The following is a 17,379-nucleotide window of genomic DNA, read 5'->3' on the forward strand; positions in this document are numbered from 1 at the left end:
GCTGGTCTTCCGCGGGTTCGCGCGGGAGGGCGGGGCGAAATGAAAGGGGTGTGGCTAGAGGAAGGGGAGGGAGCTGAGTTAAGTGTTAGTGGCGCAAGGGGAAGGGGCGGGGCGAAAGGGAGGGTGGGCACGTGGACGTTAGCGCGCGGCAGTCCCGCCCTGCTAACGGTCAGGGTCGCGGTGGTCCCCGTGGCCGCAGTGTTTCTGTGTCGCACCGCGTGACCTGGCCCCCATTTGCGCGCTCGCCCCTTTCGCCGGCGCAGTCACCGCGCGGGGCGGCCTCCCGTGAGGTAGCTACAACGATAAAGCTCGGGAACAGCGGCGCCCCCGGCTACAACTGGGCTGGCGACCCCGTGCTCTGCCGTGAGGAGCGAGCGGCGCAGGCGACCTCCGGTCCGGCCCCGCACCAGCCTCCTTGCAGGCACGACATGATCCTGGTCTGGCATCCGCGGGATGCTCCTTGAGCCCCTTCTCCGGCTCTTACCTCGGGGGGACGGTTGTGGCCGCACCGACACTTATTTTCCAAATAAATCATTGTTTATTCTTGCGGCGGCGGGGCCGAACACGCTTCTTTATTTTTAATTTTCTCAACAAGCTTTGACCCAGCACTTATCTATCCCGCGAAACAACTTGGTAACCATTTCAAGATTGGGAAATCGCTCGGTTAGGAAATCTCGGACTGAGCCGCTTGTGGAAGCCCGCCTTCGCATCGTTCCTCCTCAAATGCTTTGAAGATTGTTGCGGCTTCCAGTAACTGCCGGTGCGCACAGAACCCCATTCAAGGAACGTCTTGATCCAGCAATGCAAAGAACTGACGTTTCAAGCTTTTATTTCTAGTCCTAGACGATCGAGATTTCCCCCAACAACTCGGAACCGCTCGGTATTTAGCTCAAGTGGATCCCCTAGTGCACGCCCTTCTCTATCCTCTTCCAGTCTGTCCAAGTGTTTTTGTTGAGTAAGAAGCCCTGCAATGTCATTGCTTCTGCAGGTGCAACTCATGGTTTAGAAGAGGAGATGGAGCAAGCATAAAGAAAGGAAGGGCGGTATAGCCTTGGTAGTTGCCTTAGTGGTTGTATTCATACAGAGCAGTTGAAGTCCCTGAAGAGGTTCACCCTTTCCAGCTATACAGTGAGGACACGGGTGCTGGAGTGGTTGTCCCCGGAGTAACCTGATTCATTCATTTCTCCTAGGAAATGCTATCCTCTCCCCTGACTAAACACAGTCCTCCCTTCATAGGAGTGGATATTAACTTCTTTTGTCCCCCTTCTCTTTCAGGGATGTCCCCCCCCCCCCAACCAAAGAAAACTGTATGTTGTATTGGTAGTCTGCTGACATTGGCGAGGGGAGGAGTGGCAGGGTGTTTTCATATTTGGAGAGTTTGACAAAGGTTGAAAACAGGCCAAGCCTCAATGGCCTTCTGAGCTTGGTGAAAAGAAGTGACAGGAGCCATGGAGTGATTTGCCAGTTATCTCTCACTAGAGGGAGTTCTTGTTTTAGGCAGCAGAAATCCCACAAGTTCCTTTTCCTAGGAGAACTAGCTATGTAGCTTTTACTGGGTAGAATCAAGGCACCCATACTTGGAGGCAAAAGAAGCCTTTTTTCCTGAGTACTACCTCATGCATTTAGTAGGCACAAAGAAAACAACTGTTCAGCCAGTTCAAGCAGTGGTTCCAGGTTCTTACACTGTTGTGTGATACCAGTACCTCTGACTTGGGCAAGTACATCTCTGTGACCTCTCTGTGCCTCAGTCTCCTCATCTTGAAAATGGAGATAATAATGGCACCTACTGCATGGAGGGGGGGTTGTGAGTTAACAGGTGTAAAATGTCTAGAACAGTTCTTGACACAATTTAATAATTATTGGCTGTTACTAGGTAGCATTGATACTGGGTGGGTCCCTTATATTCTGTCATATGGTTTGGGAGGTGAACCGCACTGTTGCTTTGACCCTGTGAAACTTGATAGCCAACTGTAGGATTAAATTGCTGATCAAGCCCTATTTATTTTTACAGCTGGAAGAGCCTGTATTGTCCTCGTAATAGTAGAGAAGAAATCAAGATAGACAGGAAGCAGCGAATGAAGACTATAAAAGCAAAGAAGGAATGTCAAAGATTAAGGTAGAGTAGGTGACACAAGGGAGTTTGGGAGAAATTATCCAATAGCCTATGGTATATGCTGCACTTTTTTCCTCCTTGCATGGTCTCACAAGCTAGGGTTGGGTAGCGCAGAAGCACATACCAGTGGTCCCCTGGAAGCTGCCCAGTAACCAGCCCTCCCAGGTCTGTCCCTAGTGCTGGCTCTGGAACCCTCCTGACCAGGTTCATATCCTGGCTCTAAAACTTGCAAACTAGGTGACCTGGGACAGGTTACTTCGTTTCTTTTTTTTTTCTTTCTTTCTTTTTTTATTAGTTTCAGGTGCACAAGACAAAGCAAAACTTAGACGTTTTACTTCGTTTCTTTATGCCTCAGTTTCCTCATCTGAAAAATATGCATAATAATAACACCCACTGTTGGGAACATTCTGTAGATTCATTGAGTTAATACATGTAAAGAGCAAAGAATAATATCTAGCAATAGGAAAGTCTTTTTGTGAACGTGGTACCACTTGTGATTCAGAGTAGGTGGCAGAAGAAACAGTAAAAGAGTAAAAGGGGGTTTGCTTTTGCATTCATTCAGTCAACACAGTCAATATAGGCACCCGGAACAGAAAGATGGTTTTGATCTCACATAATTCAGACAATTCAATGGGTATGTTTTATGCTTTCAAAAAATATGAAATAAAAAAAGAAACTGATGTCTTAGCCTTTTGATATTTTGGTCCTTCATCAGACCCATGGCATTTTGAGAGAAATGTTACAAGGGATGTTGACAGGGTCCTCAAAGACCACTTTGTACTTGTTCCTTCTCTTGTATAGAAAATCTGCCAAGACAAGGAGGGTAACCCAGAGGATGCCATCTTCAGGGCCTGGTAAGAAAGACTAGAGGTACTATTTGGCCACTGACTCCCAACCTCAGCAAAGACCACCTGTGTAGGGCAGCAAACTTGCTCCTCTCACTGTTAATCCTACTTCCTTCTCAGATTCTCTAAGATGGTGAAGAACTCAGGGTCTGTAATTTTTAAATGTCATGTCCAAATTTCAAGAAACAAGGACATTTAAGACAAAAAAATATGAAGTGAGCAGTTGCAGCCAACTCCTGCAAATGTGGCCAAAATTATATAAAGACCTAACTGATACCAAATAACACCTCATCCCAACCTCCCTCCTTGTCAAAATGACCCTCTTCCCGATGCTGTACTCCTCCTTGTACTTAGAGGGATGGTTACACTCCCAAAGTGAATTCTTAACATTCTCTCTTCCAGTATGCCGGCTATGCCTTCGCGAACCTGGGGACCCTGATAAATTAGGGGAATTTCTTCAGAAAGACAATCTCAGCGTGCACTATTTCTGTCTTGTGAGTATAAGGCTCCCTGTGCTTTGAATGTCTCATGGCTTTTGCTGTACAGTCTGTTCCGTTTTTACATCCAGCCTCAGATTCATAGCCCTGTTTATTTTTTTGTTTTCCTTAATAGCATTTTTCTTTTTCAATCCAATTTTTAAACAGTAATATACATACCTGGTATAAAATCCTAACAGTATAAAGTAGTTACAATAAAAACAGTATTCTCCATCCTTCTCTCTCTCCACAGAAGCAAATTTTATCAACAGTCTTTCCAGTTATTTTCCCCCCAATATTTTTTATTAGGTATACTTTACATATTGTAGAATGCACCCATGTTAAGTGTACAATTTGATGAGTTTTGATAAACATATATCATGGGGACATACTGTATACATTCCTATGTAAATACTGTCCAAATCAGCATAAATATTTCCATCACCCTAGAAAGTTCCCTCCTGCCCTCTTCCAGTCAATACCCTCAGAGATAATCACTGTTCTGATCTATAGATAGCTTTTGCCTATTCTTATGCTTCATATAAATGGAATCATACAGTTTGGGCTCTTTTGTGTCTGGCTTCTGTCACTCAACGCAGTGTTTTGGCGATTTATCTGTGTTGCGTACATCAGTAGATTGTGCCTTTTTATTGCCTAGTAGTATTCTATTGTATAATATAATTTGCTTATTTATTCACCTGTGTATGGACATTGAATTGTTTCCATTTGAGGGTTATTATCAATAAAGCTGCTGTGAACATTCACGCACAAGTCTTTTTGTAAACATGTTTTTTCACTTCTCTTGGTCAAATTCCTAGGTGTAGAATTACTGGTCATATGCTAATTATATATTTAACTTCATGAAATTGCCCAATCACTTTCCAAAGTGGTTGTACAAGTTTACACTCCCGCTAGCAGTTTATGAAGTTCCAGTTGCACAGTATTCTTGTCAGAACTTGATATTGTCAGTCTTTTTTAATTTTAGCCATTCTACTAGGTGTGTATTGGTATCTCATTGTGGTTTTAATTTGCATTTCTCTGATGACTTAAGATGTTGAGCTTCTTTTCATGTGCTTATTGGCCATTCACATATCTTCTTTTATGAAGTCTCTGTACAAATATTTTGTCCATTTTAAAAATTGGGTTGTTTTGTCTGATTGAGTTGTAAGAGTTCTTTATATATTCTGGATATAAATCTTTCTTTCAGATATGTGTATTGTGACTTCTCCCAGTCTGTGGCTTGCCTTTTCATTTTGTCAATGATGTTTTTCAAAGAACAAAAGTTTTTAATTTTGATGAAGTCCAGTTTATGTTTTTTCTTTTGTCATTAGGGCTTGTTTGTGTGTTCCAAGAAATCTTTGCCTTTTCAAAATCAATTGACCATATATCTGTGCATCTGGATGATCTATTTTATGTCATTGATCTGTGCATCAATCCTCACACCAATACATTGATTATTGTGGCTTTATAATGTCTTGAAATTAAGTATTGTAAGTTTTGCAATATTTTCCAAGATTGTTTTGGCTATCAGGTCCTTTTCCATATAAATTTTATAGTTAGCTTTAAACTTATCTTTTTAAAAAATTGCCTGTTGGGATTGTGATAGGGATTGAATTGAATTTATAGATCAGTTTGGGAAGAAAGGAAAAACAATATCGAATCTTCCAATCCATGGACATGATGTATTTCACCATTTATTTGGGTGTTTTAAAATATATCTTAGCAATGTTTTTTCTTTTTTAAGTGAAGAAGACTTGCACATCTTTTGTTAAAGTATTTCTAAATATTTTATGATTTTATGCTATTATAAATGGTATTTTAAAATTTCATTTTCAAGATTGTTCCTGGTATACAGAATTGAATTTTTTACATTGATTTTATATCCTACAATCTTGTTAAATTCACTTATTAGTTTAGTAGTTTTGTTGTTGTTGTTTTTTGTGAATGCCTTAGGATTTCCTGTGTACACAATCATGTCATGTATGAATAAAGACAGTTCTACTTCTTCCTTTTTGATCTTTAATTCTTCTTCTTGCCTTATTTATTTATTTTTTTTAAATATTTCTTCTTGCCTTATTGTACTAGCTAGAACTTTCAGTCTGGTGTTGAATAGAAGTCATGTGAGTGAATATTCCTGTCTTGTTCCCAACATCAGAGGACAGCATCCAATTTTTCACCATTAAAATATGATGTTAGTTATAGGTTTTTCATAGATGCTTTTCATTAGATTGAAGAGGTTCCCTTTTATTTCTCGTTTGCTGAGGGTACCATGAATGTGTGTTAAATTTTGTCAAATGCTTTTTTTTGCATCTATTGAGATGATCATGATCTTTTTCTCTTAATTTTGTTGATGTGATTTGTTACATCAATTGAATTATTTAATGTTAAACTAACCTTGCATTTTTGGTATAAACTCTGCTTGGTCATAATGCATTATTCTTTTTATATGGTGCTGGATTCAATTTGTTAATATTTTGTTTCATTTTTTTACATTTATATTCATAAGAAAGATTGGTCTGTGATTTTCCTCTCTTATAAGCCCTGTCTGGTTTTGGTGTCAGGTCTTAATTTCAGTGCATTTATAGGCATATACATTTTCAACATAAAAATAAACATACTATACACCTTGTTTTGTATTTGTATTTTGTGCTTTTTTCCCCATCATATACTTATGGAGATCATTCCACATAGAACATACTGATCATTTTTTCTTTTTAATAGCTAATTGGTATTCCATGGTATGGGTATGCCAAAGAGTATTAAAACAAATGCCTATTAAAGACTATTTAGATCGTTTCTAATCTTTCACAAATGACTTTTCTGTTTATAGAAATAATGCATGCTGATTATAGAAAACAATACTACTTAAAAGTACAAATAAAATAGAAATCACTCATATAGTCCTAAAGCCCTGAGATAGTGTTAAAATAGATAGGTTTTAAGACATTGGGAACATACAGCTGTAATCCAAGTGTCCTCAAGTTATCTAACCTTGTAAGGTCACATTTTCTATCAAGTTAAAATAAAATAACCTGGGCCCCCATTCACATTACAAGTAATTACTGAAGAAAGTCCAGCACCCTCCCCAATATTTTTGGAAAATTCTTGGGGTGGAGTTGGGATGCTGACATTCTTCCAATGTATATACACATATACTGTTTATGAGTACATAACAGTTTAGCTTTTTTCCCTTGATTTCTCATTCCAGACTTGCTTTGGGGGTTTTTCAGAAACAAAAGGCCCTTTAAAGTGTGTTTTTAAATAAAAGTTCAATTCCTCCCCTTCCGCCATAAAGCAGAACGGCTATAGTCAGGACATTTCCCTTCGTATAGAGAACACACTCTGAGAAGAGTATTTATTCTGTACCGAGGGAGCAATACAGCCGGAAGTATACGAGTGTGGGTCTGTGGACCTGGGTGTGAGTGCCTGCTCTGCTGCCTCCTTGCTGTGTGATCCCAGCTCTGTCACTTACTGTGCTGTCCGTCCCTCAGTGGCCTCCTCTGTCAGATGAGGATCACAGCAGCATCTGTATCACAGGGTTTGGTGAGCATAAGATGAGTCAATATACAGGGAGTATTTCCCCAAAGTACTCAGCACACAAAAGCAGTCCTCAGGAAGTGAGAGGCAGTGTGGCACAAAGGTGGGTAAGAGCCCAGGTTCTGGAGTTCTGTGGGCTTGAGCAAGTCACATAATCTCTCCTATAAAATGGGGGTGATGATAGTACCTGCCTCTTTAGGTTGTTACAAGGATTAAATGAGTTCATATTTCGAAAGCACTTACAGCACCCAGCACATAGTGCTACGTAAGCCTTTGCGTTAAGTAAATTACCTTATAAATGCATATATATCCCAACAAGCTCTATTTCTGCTCTGCCCCCACCCCCAGATCCTATCTAGCAAGCTGCCTCAGAGGGGCCAGTCCAACAGAGGTTTCCATGGATTCCTGCCTGAAGACATCAAAAAGGAGGCAGCCCGGGCTTCTAGGAAGGTTAGAATCCCCTGGAATGGGGGCTTTGGGCAAGGCCTCTTTGCTTCTGTTCATCCCTGCTTCTGTTCTTTTCCCTAGTTGTTATGTTAGAAGTCAAAGGACTGCTGGATTTCCCAACTGGTCTTTCTCTTAAGTTCCATGCTTCTCTGGGGTGTAGTGTCCTAAGTATGGAGATGGAGGAACATCCTGGGAAAAAAAAAATTCAATGCTGCTTGGAACTCAAGAGCTGTCAAGTCCACTGAGGAAAGGGAATGGTTGTTGCTTCACAGAATTTACATTCCAGAGAATGATGTGCCCCAGAATGTATGTCTGTCTGTCTTGGGACCCTGAGCACTGTCTGGGATCTCATTTGCAGATCTGCTTTGTGTGCAAGAAAAAGGGAGCTGCCATCAAGTGCCAAAAGGATCAGTGCATCAAAAACTTCCATCTTCCTTGTGGCCAAGAAAGGGGTTGCCTTTCACAATTTTTTGGAGAGTACAAGTGAGTGATGAAGGGGTAAATCAGGCTGCCCTTTGGCAATTTGCTATTAATTAGCCACTAATGAAATCAGAGTCTGGTTCTCACGGGCCTATTTTGACTCACCAGTGAATCTGTCTCTCCATTCAATAATGAGAAACAGTATCTTAACTTGGCAGTTTCACAGGGCTTACTTCTTGCTTCCCATCCCCTTCTTAAATTACAAACAGCTGCCATTCTTCGACAGCTGCTCAGGGCCAAGTGGGGCTTTCAGGAACTGGAGTCTGTAGAGATAGTCCCCAAGCTCTGCTCAGTGGGAGAGCAGCTGTGAGAAGGCATGTGGCTGTTGTTCGCCGCCCCCCCCCCGCCCCCCCCTCCTCCATCTTCTCCTCAGGAGCATGGAGGTTCGCTGGGCACTGGCCTGAGCAGCTGATTGCCCTCCCTAGGCCCAGCAGCTGGAAAACTGCATCAAGGACAAATCAAAACCAAGTCTATTTACTTTGCCACAGATCATTTTGTGAAAAACATCGCCCAACACAGGACATCCAACAGGGGAATGTGGGGGAGGAAAGCTGCGTCTTGTGTTGTGAAGAGTTATCCCAAGCAAGTGTTGAAAACATCCAGAGCCCATGCTGTAGTCAAACTGTGTACCACCGCACGTGCATACAGGTGGGCTTTCTCTGCCCTGGGGACCTTCTGCAATTGCCCTAGTTCAGAGCACCCTGGGAATGCTCAGGCAATCTCTGCTGAAGGCCGGTATGCAGGACTGCTTCCAGGCAGTCAGAGGAAAGTTAGCCCACTCACTGGTCACCCTTGACCTGTAACACCGCATTCATGATAAGATTTAGACTGAGCAAAATCCTCAGGACGCCTAGAGTAAATGAGCTCATCCCAGAATGAATCAAGTAGCCTCAAAATCAGCTTTGCTTCCTGAGATGGAAGGAAAGGGAAATGTGTTTCCAGGTATATGAGCCCCAACTGGGTCTGAACTGCCAAGCCCCATGGCCAGAAGTGACAGTTAAGGCACTCCTTGGAGCGCTCTTGAGCTTTTTGTCCCTGATCTGGCACCTGGATTTGCAGCCTCACCCTAACTCACCCAAACTCCTTTTCCTGCAACCCTCAGTCAAGCTTCCTTAGCAACGTCCTCTTTGTGAGGTGAGGGTAGGGCTGGAAAGAAGGTGATCGAAGATAGTGTTTCTTCAAACAAAGCTCTTCCATGTTTCTCTTACAGAAATATGCCCACACATCAGCAAAGCATTTCTTCAAATGTCCACATTGTAACAATCGAGAAGAGTTTCCTCAAGAAATGCTAAGAATGGGGATTCATATTCCAGACAGGTAGTAAAAACTCTGAAGTAGGAAATGAACCAGGGAGTGGGTTGCCTAGATTTCCAGAGAGGAGGTGAGTGTGAGGATGCTTAGAGAAAAAAGAAGCAGCCAAGGCTTTGATACACGGTGAAGAGGGAAGGGTTGGAAGGAGAGCTTTTCAGTTATCAAAAGAAAAGGAGGGGAGGAGTATAAGGGTTGGGAGGACAGGCGTGTTTCTGACAAGGATACTTTGGAGATGGGAATTCCTAGGTGGGGTGGGGGAGGAGTCTTGAATCCCAGTGTGAGACTAAGGAAGCCCCGTATTCCACTCGTGCCGCTTCAACCCGCTCCCAATGCCAGGCCGCCCGCCCAGCCTTGCTGAGATTATCGAGGCAGCCTGTTGGACTCTGCTGTGCTAGTTTGCGTTCTTCCTAGTTCTTCCCAGGTGGACAAAGGTCTCACCGATGGATGATGTGTCCTTTACTCGCTGTTTCTTCTCCATGGCAGAGACGCTGCCTGGGAGCTTGAGCCGGGGGCTTTCTCAGAGTTGTATCAGCGCTATCGGCACTGTGACGCCCCCGTCTGTCTGCATGAACAAGGCAGAGACAGCTTTGAGGACGAAGGGTAGGGAAAGGCTCCCAGCTAGAAAGATCTCGCCTCCGTGCCATCTTAGGGTTAGAGCTTGGCACAATTTTTAGGAGCAGGGAATGCACTTTTGTCTGCAGATCTCAGGGTGGGCACAATTGCTAAGTCCCACTCTTGAGCAGCCCAAGTCTCACTCACTCACACGTGATCAGGTCTCTGCAGGGTCTGCTTCTCCTTGTGTCCAGTGAAGAGTGGCCAGTTCCTTTCCAAATCCGCCTTTCAGGTGTCTGTGCCTGACGGTGGGGTGCTGGGATCAGCTCCCAGCCACACATCTGTCATGGGTAAAATGGACAGTAAAGAATACCGGGGAAGCCCTCAGCAAAGGCCTAGCCTGTAGCTAACACCCCGAAAGTGCTAGTCAGTGTTATATTTGTGCCCACAACCCTGCCTTGTTTTCTTGTAGGAGGTGGAGTCTCATTCTGTGTGCCACATGCGGATCCCACGGAACCCACAGGGACTGCTCCTTTCTTAGATCCAACAATAAGAAATGGGAGTGTGAGGAGTGTGCACCTTCGGCTGAAGCCACAGGTGGGACTGAGGGAGGGTCGGGTCTAAGAAGCGCGGTTGGGGTGCCGGGCCTGGTGGTGCCTGGGAAAGGAGGAGGGCATGCCACCAGGATGGGGACTCTAATTCGGGAAGGAGAGTGGCTAGGGAGGGGCTTAAGGATCTGTGCCTGGGAGAGACAGAAGGCTGAGTTTTCCTGCCACCTTTCTTTCACCACATACCTGCAAACTCAGGTGACATCCCCTGCTGCAGCAGCACCTTCTACTGTGGGAGGCATTTCTGCAGAGACACCAGCCTGGAACAGAATCCGGGCCATTCTTGGACTGATTGGCCAGGACCTTCCTTATTAGAGAAACCAGAGTCCTCTGGTGGCAGGAGGGGCCACTCCTGGCGGCCCTAGGGTGTCAAAAAGCTACAAAAAGTTCAAATAACAGCTTTTGGGTAGTTGCTGCCAAGCACAGGGTACAAAGCTGTGTTCCTCCATTAGGTTTGGGGGAAGGAGCAGCTTGACACTGTGAGACAAGGAAAGGGGTCCAGCAGTGAGACTGAACCAAGGAAAGAGAAGTCCCGGGGGAGCGTGAGGACAGAGCAGTCCAGATGCCATTGCGGAATGTGTGTGGCTACGTCTGCGCCTCTGCTCTTCCTGCCTGATTCCCAGAGGCCCTTTCTTTTCTTCTTCTACTGAGAGTCTTCCACCTTAATCTGGTTCTCATCTGCCTCTTCTTTCTTCACCCATGTGTGTTATGCAAATAAAAGCTTGCTCTCCGTTGGTGTCTCCTTATAAATTCACTCTGGATTTTATCTAGCACACTAAGGAATCTGGAGGGGAGATTGAGGGAACAGGAAAACTCACTCTTCTAATCTATAAAATGCAGTGACCTAAATGTAGAACTTTCAACTGAGAACATAGACATGTTGCTTTGGAGGGAAGCAGTTTGCAGGGAAATGGACTTTACGGGGGACAGAGATTTCATCATCGTGCAAATAAACACACAGGTTCTCATTAGGGAGGTGAGCAGCAAAGGAGTCCACACTGGCCTGAGAATAGGCCACTCTTTCAAAGCTTGGGGCCCTGGACTCCAGCAGGCCAGGGACTGCCGGGCTCACACGAGCAGAGGGAACTGCTCTGCAGGCAGTGTGTCTTCAGTATACCTCCACAGCACGAGTGAAGACGTGTCTCCATGCAGTGGCCTGGTGGCTCTGCCATTTCCTTCAGGTAAGGGAGCCGGGTCTGGACAGTTACATTAAGCAAGGCATCTAGGATGAAAATCTGGCTGAAGGTCTTGGGAGAAATTGAATCGAGTCTCTCACATTTGTCTGTTTTAGTGATTTTGTGGGATTCAGATTAGCAAGGGAAATTTAGGACCATTGCCAGATACTGAGTTCTCAGAGTCGCACTGGGTCATTGTCACCAATGGCAGAGGATAGGGTTCTTGTTTCAAATGTTGCTGACCCCTGAAAATTTAATCGATTTGTACATGGTGATCGCCTTCAGATTTGACCAGATTCACTTGGAATCACATGGCACGGGAGGAGGGATTGTAATTTGTTATCTTTTTGTTATCAAAGTATACAGACAAATATAGACTTTAAAAAGTCTTAAGTCAAAAAGTTCTAAAAGGATTATAATGAAAGATAGTCTCCTGATTCAGCCCTCCCTACCCCAGTCCTGATCCCTAAAGGCAATGACTTTCCACTTTTTTGGCCATTTCTTGATTTATTAATCTTAGACATTATTGACTTCCTATTATGTTACAAAAAGATCTAGCACCTTTAAAACCTTCCCATTTTCATTCTCTTTATCTTTTATAGTTGCGTCACAATTTTTGTTAAATTAGCCTTCAGCATTTCCGTTACTATGACTATGTAAATGCTGTTTACTACTGAGCCAGGCAGTATACTATGATTATTTTTCCTCTCCTATACATTTTTTTATTGAAATAAATACCTACCTCTTTTTCATTTGCTACATGCCTATGGATAATGTACCACATGATCATTTCCCTCAAAATAAAATTTTCCTCAGAGGGTAAGCGTCAGATCACTGTAATTGGCACTTCTTTTCTGGAAGAGCTGCCTCCTAGAGCCTGCTCCTTCTGAGGCGAGCTGCTCCCCGGGCCTCCCACGCAGCTAGCTGTCATCTTTGGCCTCCCCACCACTACACCTTTTTTCTTCATTTTCTCTCCCATGGGTTTGATGACTCAGTGCTATGCCTGGTAACTCGGGCATCCAAGGACACTTCCTTTGTCAGATCTCTGCAAGTGGCAAGAGAGTTTTAAATTGTGGATTTTCATATCAAAAACAAGTAATATTTTGCCTCTCCTAAAGATTCAACTCTTGCTGTGATCATTCACAACTGAAAGACACTTTCAAGATTAAGACTTGAGTTTCTTAATCTAGAGTTTCTATCACTTGGGTCTCCAGGTATATTCTCAGACATCTGGGGTAGTATCTTTTCCTTTAAAAAGAGTCCATTTGTGTACTAAAGTATGAGAAATATCTTAACTGAAAGTAGTAGTCCGCTAACAGTGTCCTCTGGACTCGAGCTGCTGTGGGTGGGAGGTGAAGCTTGTGGCAGAGGTAGTGGGAGATAAGGGGTGCTTTTTGTCACCCAGATATTTATCTGCCCAACCTCCGTGTATAGTTGGTGCACACACACACACACACACACACGCACACACACACACCTATTAACTATGTCTTAATCTTTATATCTTTACTGTCCATTGAGTTAACAGGTAACCTCATTCTAATCGGCTGAAAAGTCCAACTTTGAACTGTTCGGTTCTTCATCTGGGCCTAATTGGTCATTCTCTACTAAATGGGCTTTTTACCTTAAGTAAACTTTTAATTTGGGATAGTTTTAGATTTACAGAAAAATTGGAGAATTAGTACAGAGAGTCCCCATATATCCCACACCCAGCTTGCCCCGTCAGTGACGTCTTACATTAATTAGTGTGGTACATTTGTCACAATTAATGAACCAATATTGATACATTGTTGTTATTACCTAAAGCCCATAGTTTACTCAGATTTCCTTAGTTTTTGCCTAATGTCTCTTTTCTGTTCTAGGACCCCATCCAGGATACCACATTGCGTTGAGTCACCATGTCTCCTTAGGTTCCTCTTGGCTGTGACAGTTTGTCAGATTTTCCTTGGTTTTGATGACGTTGGCAGTTTTGAGGAGTACTGGTCAGGTATTTTGTAGAATGCCTCTCAATTTGAATTTGTCTGATGTTTTTCTTATGATTAGACTAGGAATATGAGTTTGGGGGAGGAAGACCACACAAGTTAAGTGCCATTTTCATCATATGTCAAAGTCGCATACTATTAGCATCACTTATCACTTTGATGTTGACTTTGATCATCTGACCAAAGTAGTGTTTGTCAGGTTTCTCCACTGTGAAGTTACTCCTTTGCCCCCTTTCCATGCTCTGCCTCTTGGAAGGAAGTTACTCTGTGTAGCCCACAATGAACGGGTGGGGACTTATGCCCCCTCCTTCCTTGAGGACAGAGTATCTACATAAACTATTTGAAATTCTTCTGCGTAGGAAATTTACCTATTCTCTCTCTGTTGTTTATTTATTCAATCATTTGTTTATATCAGTATGGACTCATGGATATGTATAGTCTACTTTGGGTGACAATCCAGTACCACTTTATTTATTTTGTTGTTCAAATTGTTCTAGCTTTGGCCATCGGGAGCTCCTGTGTCCTTTTCACACATCCTCATTATTGTGTGTTTTGTTTTGTTTTTTGAATACTTCGTTACTTTCTGGCACTACAATATGCTCCAGGCTCATCTTATATATTTTAAATATCTGTTTTCATAAATGATGTGTCTATTAGAATTAATTACTTGTTTTATAGCTTGGGACCTAGAACAAATAATTCAGTTGGAGAGGGTAGAACTAGATGTTAATAAAAATTCCCCAAAGTACCTGCTGTCCTTCTTCTAATTCTTAACCTTCGTAGGAATCATAAACTAGGTCCAGAAACCTCAGAACCTCCTTCCTTTTATACTCAAGCACCCTCTTTCTTGTCAAGTTGCCTGTTTTAAAAATGTTTGCCTTCTTTTCCATCCCATTGCCAGTGCTCAGCTTAGACCCTTATGCTTCACAGGATTGCAGCAAAAGCCTTCTCTCTGCATGGTTTACTGTGTCTACTTGTTCTGCTGACACACCCACCCCTTTCCCTTCTGCTAATTATCATAAAATATCTGTTAGCTCTTTACTTAGGGTGGCCTCTATTGAGATTGGCATCCAAGGGCTTCCACAAATATGGTCCCAACAGCTGTATCTCCCAGGACACCACCCCCCTCTCCGAGAACTCTGTCCTGGCTACCCAGGAATACCAGGCCCTGAGCATGGGGTTCACAGCCTGGAGAGCCCGAACCTCTATCCTCAGCCTGCTTAGCCCCACATAAGGACCACTTCTTCCTCCCTAGGTACTCGCACTGGACTCTGCTTATACCCCTATTATAGCCCACATCATTCTCCATCTGGTCCTACACTTGTGGATCTGTCTCTCCCACTAGATTGGAAGCGCCTTACAGACAAGAACCTGTCTGTCGTATTAACCTTTCTCCTCCTTGTGGTGTCTCGCTCAGGACCCCACATTCAGAGACAGTTTAATGTCTACTGAATGGATGGATGTGCACATACCCTGTATATTCATAAACCTGTTGTTTTGCTCTCAAACACCAGAGGGCACTGTTAGCATGTTGAGGAAGAAGACCATAACCTCTTAGACCTGGAAGGTTGCAAATGGCTAATGAAATCTTGCTTCTATTTTGGGATTACACAGGATTTACTATTCTTCACTTGTTCTGAGCACACCCTTCAAGTGTATCCATGAGGTGTACTCCTGTTGGGTTTAGAGATAGTATGAGAGTTACTAATGACACTTCCTTCACAGGTTAGATCCTCAGACAGGAGTGCCTCCGTGCTCTCTCCAGATCCAAAGTGGCCCTTCTAACCCCAGCTGCCCTCCTCCATTCCCAAAAATGGGGACTCGGTGCCAAGGGGAATGGGTGACACAGTTCTGCTCCTATTCTGCCCTGCTCTCCTCGCACACGCGCACTGGCACCAGGCCTCTGGGTGGCAGTTTAAAAGCTCTAAGATCTGTGGGCAGGGTGGGAGGTTGTTACGAGAAACAGTACCTACATGGGTGACCCCGAGGACACTGCATCAGCTCCCTGTGTATTCCCGGCATCATGGGGTCCCGGGTGTGAGAAGGCTCCCCTAAGCCAGGGAGCACCATTCCAGAGCGGTCAGCTATTTGCATGCATCTCATACCTTGTACATTCCCCCCCAAAGGCAACATGGAAATTGGAGGCCATAAATCAAAGAGTTGATGCTTTTCAGAAAAGGAAGAATCTTGTGCTCCTTCGTCCCACGCAAACCCCCTCCAGCCCTGGGTCCCTGAGCAGGGGTAGTGTTAGGCCCTGGTGGAGGACTGAGGCCCAGGTGCTGCTCCCATCTTTGCTCTAAACTTGTTTCTTGCCCTGCCCTGCAGGTACCCCTGGTAAACAGGAAGGCATTGAGCCATCAGTGTCCATCCCTCTCGAAGCATCTGAGACATGTCTGGGCCATCAAAGCCATCCCCAGCCCCCAGGAGCAAAAACAATTTCCCATTGTGTCACTCCCCTTGAAAATCATGGATTTGTAAACAGGCCCTTACATTTTGACAGGTCCTGCCCTAGCTTTGTGGTGGTGTGTTGTTTTTTGTTCCCTGAACAATGTCCTTTCCAGTAGGGCCAGCCGTTCACACCATTGTCTGAGACCCTTGGACTACAGGAAACAGCACCAGATTCTTATCAGCTGGGGGTGGGTGGGCAGGCAGAGTGACCAGATGAGGTCATGTCCACACAGCAAGCTGCTGGTCTGCATCATTCTACTGTACCGTTATCTGTGAGGGCAGAGCCCCCGTCCCCCTTGCCCTCCTAACAGGCCAATCTGGGCTTGGAAGCCGAGTGCTAGCCCTCTGTTTGATGGCAGACACCTGGACTCTGCTTCACTTTGGAATCCTTGCCAGCCCACAACTGTCCCCTTGCGCTGCTCTTCCATTTCTTCCCAGTGGAATGCTCATGGCAGTGAAATATACCTCACTGGTGTAGATTAGGGAACACTCTCGTCATCTTCCTTCCTGGGGGGAAAGAGTCAAGACTGGTCGGTCCCCAGAGTCCCTGAGTGCAAGCTACTGACTGACTTGCTGGTGGCCTGGTGTGAGGATAAAGGCAGGCATCCATTAAGAAGCCTCCGAGTCCCTGGAGAATGCATTTCCCATCCTTAGTGGAGAATGATTTTTTTTTTAAGGCTGTGTTGAGGAACCAGGAGTTTCCTTAATGAAAATCCAGCTTGGAAAGTGAAAGTCTTCATTAAGATGTATGTAGCCTTTAAGTGAGAGGCCCAGCAGCGGTACCCATGGCAAAGGTGGCAGGAGCTGGGCAGTGGGAAGTAGGCACAGGGCCACAGCAGCCGTTGCCTCACCTCCTGTGCACCAGGGGTGTGGGTGAGTCCGGAAGAGGAGCCAGGGTGGGGGCCCAACAATCCCTGAGCTCCTTATCAGGTATTGTATCCAAACCTAGCCCCACCTATTCATTCTCTCTCCACACCAGGGCCAAGTTTGTAGTCACAGAAAACCCTAGGGATTTCATCTTAGTGTGTATTGAACTTTCTCCTTGCAAGAGCCCCTACAAACCAGGCCTTGGGTGAGGCTGGGGTGGATCCTTAGCTGGGGTGGAAATTGGACTTTCTGAGCAACTGTTTCCTAGTTCTAAGGAGATGTGCCTGACTGGCAGAAGCATGCAAGCAAGTTCTCTGCGGCCCAGCCGTCTCTAGATACATTCAGGGCCTCTGCCAGCTGGAGAGGTCAGCCTGGCAGGGGGCAGGCCAGGTTCCTGATGGCTGCTGCCTGCACACTCCTCCACTTGGGAGATTTGAGGGGTGTCTGGGACCTGAGCGGAGCTTAGCTGAATGAAAGGGAAGCACAAGCCATTTGAGAAAGTGAAAAGGGCTGTTTTCCTCCCTTATTGTACCACCTC

The 17,379-nt window shown here is 44.6% G+C and overlaps 1 protein-coding gene across 5 annotated transcripts; it reads left to right on the forward strand.

Annotated features, from left to right (window-relative positions):
• Positions 1 to 77: 77 nt before the first annotated feature.
• PHF7 (PHD finger protein 7) lies at positions 78 to 13,544 on the forward strand. Of its 5 annotated transcripts, none has more exons than XM_088798451.1 (11): positions 78 to 880; positions 2,012 to 2,116; positions 2,915 to 2,967; positions 3,361 to 3,452; positions 7,320 to 7,421; positions 7,777 to 7,901; positions 8,387 to 8,546; positions 9,109 to 9,215; positions 9,693 to 9,809; positions 10,234 to 10,358; positions 13,407 to 13,544. In XM_088798451.1, the coding sequence occupies exons 2-11, from the start codon at positions 2,076 to 2,078 to the stop codon at positions 13,469 to 13,471; spliced, it is 987 nt and encodes a 328-aa protein (XP_088654577.1). In that variant the 5' UTR covers positions 78 to 880; positions 2,012 to 2,075; the 3' UTR covers positions 13,472 to 13,544. The 5 variants fall into 5 exon arrangements, with proteins under 5 accessions (XP_088654577.1, XP_088654579.1, XP_088654578.1 ...); XM_088798453.1 differs by having other exon boundaries at positions 78 to 760; XM_088798452.1 differs by having other exon boundaries at positions 78 to 2,116.
• The last annotated feature ends 3,835 nt before the right edge of the window (positions 13,545 to 17,379 follow it).

The sequence above is a fragment of the Rhinolophus sinicus genome, chromosome 5 (assembly GCF_057876585.1).
Source record: "Rhinolophus sinicus isolate RSI-liver-muscle chromosome 5, RSI-T2T, whole genome shotgun sequence".
NCBI lineage: Eukaryota > Metazoa > Chordata > Mammalia > Chiroptera > Rhinolophidae > Rhinolophus > Rhinolophus sinicus.